This window comes from Sinocyclocheilus rhinocerous, unplaced genomic scaffold, assembly GCF_001515625.1.
Source record: "Sinocyclocheilus rhinocerous isolate Xijiao unplaced genomic scaffold, SAMN03320098_v1.1 scaffold585, whole genome shotgun sequence".
NCBI lineage: Eukaryota > Metazoa > Chordata > Actinopteri > Cypriniformes > Cyprinidae > Sinocyclocheilus > Sinocyclocheilus rhinocerous.
The window spans coordinates 702,576-710,669 of NW_015630024.1; the positions used below are offsets into that span (position 1 = coordinate 702,576).

Consider the following 8,094-nt stretch of genomic DNA (forward strand, 5'->3'; position numbering starts at 1 on the left):
AATAATAATAATAATAATCGGCAGGGATCCCAGACCAATACAATTAGTGTGCCTCCTCTATTTTAAAACCCACGAGCCGCCACTGTTCAAATCTTCGGTTTAGATAGATCTGAATAGATAATGCTGACCTTAGCTTGTGGGCTGGGGCCATACGGAGTGAAATTATACTGCCACTCCGGCAGCCCCAGATGAGTGATCATAAGCCGGTAGTAGGCAGTGAAGGAGGGGGTGAGATAGTGCCAGAAAAGTGATCGGTCCAAGAACCACACCTCACACTGCTGGGCCATTACACCTACACAGAACGGGCCAGCAGACACAGGGCCAGATGGTAGATTAAAATGATATGAAACCTTTTTGTATGCCATCTCTTTATATCTTTCTGGATTAATTGTGGGATGCATAATCACCTGAAGTGCAATTCTTGTAAACAAGGCAAACTTTGCCATTACCATTGCAGGGGTCCAGCTCAAAGATGCGGCTACGAGAATCAAAATGAGGTTTTTCAGGGCCATCTGATTCTAAAAACAGAAAAGACTCTTAGGTACAAATTTTAAAAATCAGATGTATAATTCATGCAAAATTTAATGAACAAAAGGCATGCAAAGACATTACGCTATACCAGAAAAATGCCTAAAGATGTAAGAAAATATCACCCTCTAAGTCATCATCGAAGTCAAGATCAGCTAAAGTAGGTGCATTGGGGAGGGAATATACATTTGACTGAATCAGGGGGCGTAACTGAGCAACATTGCTGATCATCATGCAACCCACTGGAACCACTTCATCTGTAAGACACAAAGCATATAAATTTACTCAATTTTTTTAAGCTTAACTACGATATGGAATCAGAAAATTATGTGAAGGAAAACACTGATCAGATTTGAAGAAGCAGCATAATAGGGATACATTATTAAACAGCATCGTTTACAGTTGATCCAAACTATAATGGGGTTAAGAGATCAGTGCATGTTTAAGGGTGCTCACTTTCCAGCTTGGTGTTCCAGGCAAGCATGAAGCCATCTGTTGTGAGATAGAAATCTCTTAGATCTTCCGGCAAAGCACAGTTGTTTTTCTGGCAAACACAGGAAAAGCACACCTGATGTAAACATACCCACATCAAAGCTTTGCTTTGAGATTCTTCTCTGGTAAACTGAAATTCCTCCATACCTGCTCCCAGGAGAGAAGGCATCGCTTTTCTGCAGGGGGTTTCTCTACAAATCGTACATCCAGCACACCTGGGAGGTTCCCTGTCAAACACATGAATGCAATGCACATATATGCGTAAGCAAAAATAATAAATCAATCATTAAATAATAAATTAATCTCAGTTTGGGCATTGATAATTGACCTGGTTTGCATTAGCAACTTTAATGAAGAAAACAAACATATTTATCCACCCTAAAAGGTGCTTTGTTTGTTGCTCTTGGCTGGCCTCCCATCCTGACCACCTAAAACCAAAACAACCCGGGAGACCATGCAGTCTAGGATGCGGTTTATAATTAATAATATTAAGCATTGTCCACTCACCCAAAACCCGAATAATACCGAGGGTGAGTCTGTCTACAAACCCCTTGCATGTCTTGTCATCTTTTACCTCCTCCATTCCAAAATAACACAAATACTTCTATGCCATTGATTCGCGTGCTGCATTGTCACACCGACGGATGCTGCTGAGGTAACCAAGCACGCAGAACCAAAACACTGAGGTTCTCCTCTTCTATTGGCTGAGAATATGACAGATGAGTAATTTGACCAATAGTATCCTAGATAGACGGGTGCGGCAAGTGAATGTTATCCAATGACACTCCCCAGAAATGAAAAAGAGGAGGAGCTCCTGCGCATAATCTGGAAGTGGCGGTTGTTTCAGTATGGCGTCTGTTGCTGAGGGCGCAAATGGCAATGGATTTTACTGGATTCATGACAGTATCCTTAAATTTTTTTTCGTGTTTTTGTTCAATGAGTCTGTTTAAATTATTTATATTATTATGATTTAGTAAGCATTAAAGGTCAACCGTGTACCGTGGTCTGTGTTTATGAGAGAAGGGAGGCTAATAGCTTATTAGCGGATTTTCATTGTCAGCTTAACCGGACTCTAGTTTTAGTACATAAAGCTGCAGTTGTCGTGACAATACATTTACTGTACTGAATTTAATTAATTTAATTAGAAAGAAACGTAGTGCAGTGAATTGTAAGCGTTTTTCAATGTAACGTTACAAGTATACTTCTCTGAAATGTACTACAATAATATACTGCTTCAGTACTACAGTAAAATGCATACACATACATTACAATGCATTACAATAGTATCACATAAGTCTAACTACCACGTAACATTTTACCGCGTATACTGGAGTAATTCTGGATTAATGCTGCAGTCTTATTCTCTTCAATATTTTTAGACCGTTAGCTGATAGACTTATTTTTATGGTAGGCATGTTGTGTTTTCTTTAACTTGCTTAGAATCAGACGAAGAGCAGCCCATGGTTTTTGTTACAGGTGAGACTTGGATTTATGTCATTTTCAATGTTTTAGACTGATACTGTCAAATACTAAAATATCACGACTTGTTCATCATTCTGACAACTCATGTTTGACATTTCAAAACTGTCACTCCCATCCTCTCTTAGGGATGAGCAAGAATGCCGGTCTGAAGGTTGGGTCTACAAATAATACAGAGGGAAAGATAAAAAGAAGAGCTAGCGGCATGGATAAAAGTAGGAAAATAACAGGATTGCATTCAGCATTGCAAAGTGCTGAGATGATGGTGGGTAAAGCTTCAGATCAGAAGCTGCCTTCTGTTGTAGCCAAATCCAAAACCACTACACCTGCACCAGAACCGGACCTGCCTTCTCTCACTTTAGCTCAGGTAGGCATTGAAAAATTAATATTTACAGCGTATGTGAGGTGAAGTGCCTCAGTTGTCTGCAGGGATGCAAACTTGTCACCATTTGCCAATTATCGTTGCTTTGAAATAAAAACAACAATGCCAGTGTGGCATGACACAGCTGAAGCAGAGACTGTATATACTTATGCTAAAATCAAATGAAAATCCACATTTAAAAAAAATCTTCCCCTTTTTGTCCCATTTTTTTTTTTTACACCTGATGAGTTTGCATCCTTGTGTCTGTAATTAATTCAAATCTAATCATTTAACATACATTGCAATCAAAAGTTTACTCTGTACTATTGCTATTTTCCACATGTTAAATAATACACTTTTAAAAACTATGAAACTATGATGCCAAATGATGGTATGAAAATTATGTAGTGAGTAGTGACCAAAATATGTTTAATAAATTCAGAAATATCTATTATTTGACCTATAATTGAATGTATGTTGGACACTTTTTGACTGATTTTTCTTCAATGTCCACTCCAGCAACAACTTAAAAATAGCTAATTAAAATAAATTTAGGAATTCATTTTGTATTATATTTGTCTACATTTTTTTTTTATCTGTCCGGCCTTTAGATCAAAAGTTTTTTGAACACACTAGAAACAGGCAAGTGTGTCTGAATTATTGACTTGCTTTAGATTTTAGACATTTTGTGCATACAATTTTGGGTACCCCTGAAACCAGCTTAATAATTCATTGCTTCAATAAGACCGATCAACAGGTCAACTAGTAGATTTAGACAATGTGTTGTTTTGCATATACTCTGTTATGTTAATATTTGCATATGCAATTTTGTCTTTATCGAACATCACCTTGCATGAACTGATATTTCCTTCAGGACGTGCAAATCTAATTCTCTTTGGCAGTCGTTAATTCACACGGTTATTTTTAGGAGGTACTAAGAATCTAATCAGTTTTGTTCATTTGATTTGTACATAACATCTTCAGAAATTTGTGTTTTATAGATGTGTGGAAATAAAATTTAAAAGTGTCTGTTCTGGACTGTAGCCTCTTTTCAGCGCTGCTCAAGCCAAAAGTAAGCCATCATTGAAGGATCTCTGCCCAGAGGACAAGCGTCGGATTGCCAATCTCATCCAGGAGCTGGCCAGGTAAAGCCTTCTCATTATAGTGAACTGATACTTTTTAGACTGAATGAATGATTACAGTAGCCCTCAAGCCAATGTGATTTTCTGTGCATGGTGATACAGCTGTGTATCTGATCTGTTTTGTTTGTGTTTCTTTTCAGAGTTAGTGAAGAAAAAGATGAGTCTGTTCAGAAACTCAGGGATGAACAGGAGACGTTTGAGAAAAAAATCCAACAGCTAGAGCAACAAAACCAACTCATCATACAAGAAAGAGAAAGTATCCTTTTACAACAAGTACAAGCTTCCCGGTAAGAATGTTGTGGTCGAGTTTAAGTTTTAGGCTTTGCTTTCGTGTAAATTAAATGCTGTCATCAATCGTGCCAAATTAACACTGATTACATTTTAATGGCAAACAATATATAAATGTGGGAAATTTTCAGGGATCATACACATTTATGGTTATGTGAGTTTCAAATTATTTGATTAATACACTACTGTTCAAAAGTCCTCTTGTGCTCACCATGGTTACATTTATTTGATAAAAAATACAGTAAAACAGTAATATCGTGAGACATTATTAGAATTTAAAATAGCTGTTTTCTATTTTAATATTTTTAGATTTATTCATTTGATAGCAAAGCTGAATTTTCAGCAGCCATTACTCCAATCACATAATCTTTCAGAAATCATTCTAATAAGCTGATTGCTCGAGAAACATCTTTTATTATTTTTAATGTTGAAACCATTTGTGCTGCTTAATATTTTTGTGGAAAAAATGATGAATAAAAAAATGTTTAAAAGAATAGCATTTATTTGAAATAGAAGTCTTTTGTAACATTATAAATGTTTTTGCTGTCACTTTTGATCAATTTAATGCGTCCTCACTGGATAAAAGTATTAATTCCTTTAAAAAATCTTACTGATACTTTTGAATGGTAGTGTAATTTGAATGGCAGGGTAATTCACAATGTGTTGACTCATACCAGTCTGAAGAAGGTGAAGGACTGCTTTGTAAATTAGACTGACAGGGGGCAGTGTTGTCTAAGCATGGGATCTGTGTTAAGTTTCGTCAGCACTGCTGTAGGGGCAATATAACCACAGGACGTCATTGAGACGATTTTGAATTACATTTGAAGGAGTGAACATTCACTTTCTTTGGCATTATGTGCCACATTGGACGACACTAATATTGAATCTTTTCATTGAAGATGAAATAGACTTTATTTGCAGCAGTGATTGTGTGAAATGTAACAGACAAATGAACAAAGAGCATTCACACTGTTACGTTTAATATTTACTATTTTAGATGCCAGTTTTTGAGCTCAGGGACCAAACCCGTCCTTGGTTTGGGATGAAATGCTTTTAATTTTCGTTTGAAATTGAAAGAGCTGGCACCAATTACACGACCACTGGGAACGGCGTGGGTTTCTTCTCATGCCAACCTGTCATCCGGCTGGCACATCACAAACTTCGCACAGTTTGGATGCTTCCTTTTTTTCCTTGTGGTTCTGCCAGCTTTGGTGATCTTGCTCTGGTCAAAAGACATGGCGAACCATCAGTTTCACCCAACACTGTGAAATCCGAAGAGCAATCGCAGGCTGCTAAATTGCAGATTTGGCAGGCGAGCTCAGAAATTAGGCGAGCTCAACTCAATTAAATGCACTTTGGCTCCACGGCCTGGCATTTCCACTAAAATTCAAAACTCCATTAAAAAGAGATTGTAGTGCAAGACAAACTCTATGAAAGCCCCCTGTGGAGACAGGATGGTCTCTAAAGGTATCAGACAGATGCTGGCCCACTGAGCTGTTCTTAAAGGTTAAGAAGGGTGCAAAAAGACAAACTGAGTTATGAGGGTCTGTGTAGAATAATTGCTCGCATCGTCTCCATCTCATCTGCCAGGATTGCGATTATCAAGTGGAAATCTCTCCGTCGGAGGGGGGAAAAATTACAAGTTACATTCTGTGCGTAGGAAGAATTTGAAGCTCGTGTACAGAATTAAATTAGAATTTTCTCAAGCCTGTCTTTGGCATTCTACACCACGTCTCTGAGCGGTAGATTCTATTACAGAGAAGCTCACAATCTTTGTTCTTCACAAGGAATTCACATCAAGACGCAGAAGAAGTTGAATGCATTCATCAATATCATTAATCTTATTGAAGTTTGCATGGTCATTTTTCCGAACGCCGCGGATGGATCAGAGGAGCACAAGTCCTTTTGTAATAGTTTGTTTGACTAGTTCTGGATCCGTGCATGAGCTTAGGTGGGGGTTAGACCCTCACAGAAATGCCACTTAATCACAAACCCACTGCTCGCATATTGTTTATGACCAATTAGTTTTGTAGACACACTAATAATTGGAAGTAATAAACCACATGCTCGCAGCAAATGAAGTCTCACGATATATAAATAATCAAATCATCAGTGGCTTGGTGAGTCACTTTCGCTGTTATTTAAATCGAAGCGTGCGGTCGTGTGAACTGTCCTCCTATCGATTTACATCTCAACCTACACACGCAGACCATCCGGCCGAGAGGCCCCGTAAAATATTCTCCTCGGCACAATTTTGTTCTACCTCGAGGTGGATTTCATTATTTTATTTCTGCGCCGGCTGACAGGGGAGTGAATCATGTTGACAGCGGCTGTCTGAAATATCGAATGCAAACTCTGATTTTGTGTATTTTTGGACGGGGGGTGGAGACGCACCATGCCTGCAGCTTTCTTTTCTCCTGATGTAGGCTCTCGGAATGAGCTCTGATTGGCCGGCAGCCAACAGGTGCCTGCGCTGCGGGAAGCGGTAGAGAATCTTATCAGTCCCGCTCCAGTCGCTCCAGATTACCAGGCGCTGAGCGTTCCCGCACGCCCTTCTGTTAATGTATTAATATGTGTGTTTACGCCCAACCTGTCTATCGGAGTATCAGTAGCCTCTCGTCAGCTGCGAGGTAGATGCCTGCATGCGATGCGCTCTATCTACAAGACGGGCTCTCCGTTCTCATTACAAATGAGAGGTCTATTTATGGTAAGAGTCCTTGTTGAACATTTACTCATTTCATACCTGCTATTACACAGTGGTTTGACATCCAGCTGTCATGAAAAGGACAGTGTTTGTTGGCAGCACAGGATTTGATATCCCCTTGAATCATTTCATTTTAGACAGTCAGTGATCTTGAATGAGCTACAATAATAAACCAGATGAATTTAGCTTAGATATTTCCACCTACGGTACATCCTTAACAAGGACTTAACAGTCAGTTTAAGTCATTGAACCTACTTTTTGTGATCTGAACGTCTACATTTACATTTAGTAATTTCGCAGACGCTTCTATCCAAAGCAACTTACAAATGAGGACAATAGAAGCAAACAAACCAACAAAAGAGCAATAATATGTAAGTGCTGTGACAAGTCCCGGTTAGTCTTTTTTTTGTAAATAATAAATAAAAAGAAAACAAGTAGATAGAATAGAATAAGAATAGAGAACGCTTCTGTTAGAAGGTCATTTTTTAAATAAATAAAAGTAGGTAGAATAGAAATAGAATAAAAAGTGCTAGTGTTAGAGGGTCAAGTTTATTAATATATATATATGAAGAGTTAATTTGCAAAAACCGATAAACGCCACTTTAAAAAAAAATTTGCATTATTCGTGCATTATTCTCCACATATAGCGCGATTTGAACCCTAAACACATTTTGTCAAAAAAGCCGGTTTTGTCCACTTTCAAGGCATCGCGATTTCACGTTTTACTGCAGAAGCCGACAAGCGCCCTTGTTGTTTTTGAACAGAAGCCGATAAGTTATGATCACAACAACAACAACGTTTGTCAGGCATCTACATTGTCATCTGAGGAGATTACAAAGATTAAACGAATGTTTTTTTAAACTCTAAAACATGAAATGTGGGGTTATCTGCTTTTGCCAAAAAATGACTGTTGGAGTTATCTGCTTTTACTATAAAACAAACTTTTAATATGTAAAAAAAACATACTTTCAATTAACTTTCATTTGGTAAATTACCTGTATTTGTTTAAGTTATTATTACTTAATTGCAATTTGATTGATAAAACCCAATTGCAGTTTGATTGATATTACTTGGAATGCGCAATAAAAAAAGTGATTTCT

The 8,094-nt window shown here is 37.9% G+C and overlaps 2 protein-coding genes across 10 annotated transcripts in view; one reads left to right on the plus strand and one right to left on the minus strand.

Moving 5' to 3' along the window:
* Nucleotides 1-86: 86 nt before the first annotated feature.
* On the minus strand, nucleotides 87-1,689 carry tpgs2 (tubulin polyglutamylase complex subunit 2). The gene is made up of 6 exons (XM_016551927.1): nucleotides 1,528-1,689; nucleotides 1,168-1,247; nucleotides 985-1,072; nucleotides 654-785; nucleotides 408-518; nucleotides 87-292 (listed from the first exon to the last, which is right to left on the minus strand). Exons 1-6 carry the CDS (start codon nucleotides 1,601-1,603, stop codon nucleotides 87-89), a joined length of 693 nt encoding a protein of 230 aa, XP_016407413.1. The 5' UTR covers nucleotides 1,604-1,689.
* Nucleotides 1,690-1,822: 133 nt separating this feature from the next.
* The window catches only part of kiaa1328 (KIAA1328 ortholog), a 25,257-nt gene continuing 18,985 nt past the window's right edge, over nucleotides 1,823-8,094 (plus strand). For 8 of the 9 annotated variants that reach the window (XR_001640021.1, XR_001640022.1, XM_016551878.1 and 5 more), the window contains exons 1-5: nucleotides 1,823-1,923; nucleotides 2,461-2,496; nucleotides 2,628-2,866; nucleotides 3,905-4,005; nucleotides 4,143-4,258. Coding sequence is in view for 7 of the 9 variants with exons in the window: in XM_016551878.1 (XP_016407364.1) it covers nucleotides 1,869-1,923; nucleotides 2,461-2,496; nucleotides 2,628-2,866; nucleotides 3,905-4,005; nucleotides 4,143-4,258 (547 nt within the window). In the remaining 2 variants the exon portion in view is untranslated. The remainder of the gene's footprint in view (nucleotides 1,924-2,460; nucleotides 2,497-2,627; nucleotides 2,867-3,904; nucleotides 4,006-4,142; nucleotides 4,259-8,094) is intronic. The other variant, XM_016551879.1, reaches the window with a different exon arrangement.

Bases quoted from the DNA above. Each gene is read 5' to 3' on its own strand.
- tpgs2 (XM_016551927.1), bottom strand. From the start codon at position 1,603: ATGGAGGAGGTAAAAGATGACAAGACATGCAAGGGGTTTGTAGACAGA. The intron at 1,073-1,167 runs GTATGGAGGAAT...TGTGTTTGCCAG, and splicing joins GCCTTCTCTCCTGGGAGCAG to AAAAACAACTGTGCTTTGCC. The intron at 519-653 runs GTGATATTTTCT...TTCTGTTTTTAG, and splicing joins CTTCGATGATGACTTAGAGG to AATCAGATGGCCCTGAAAAA.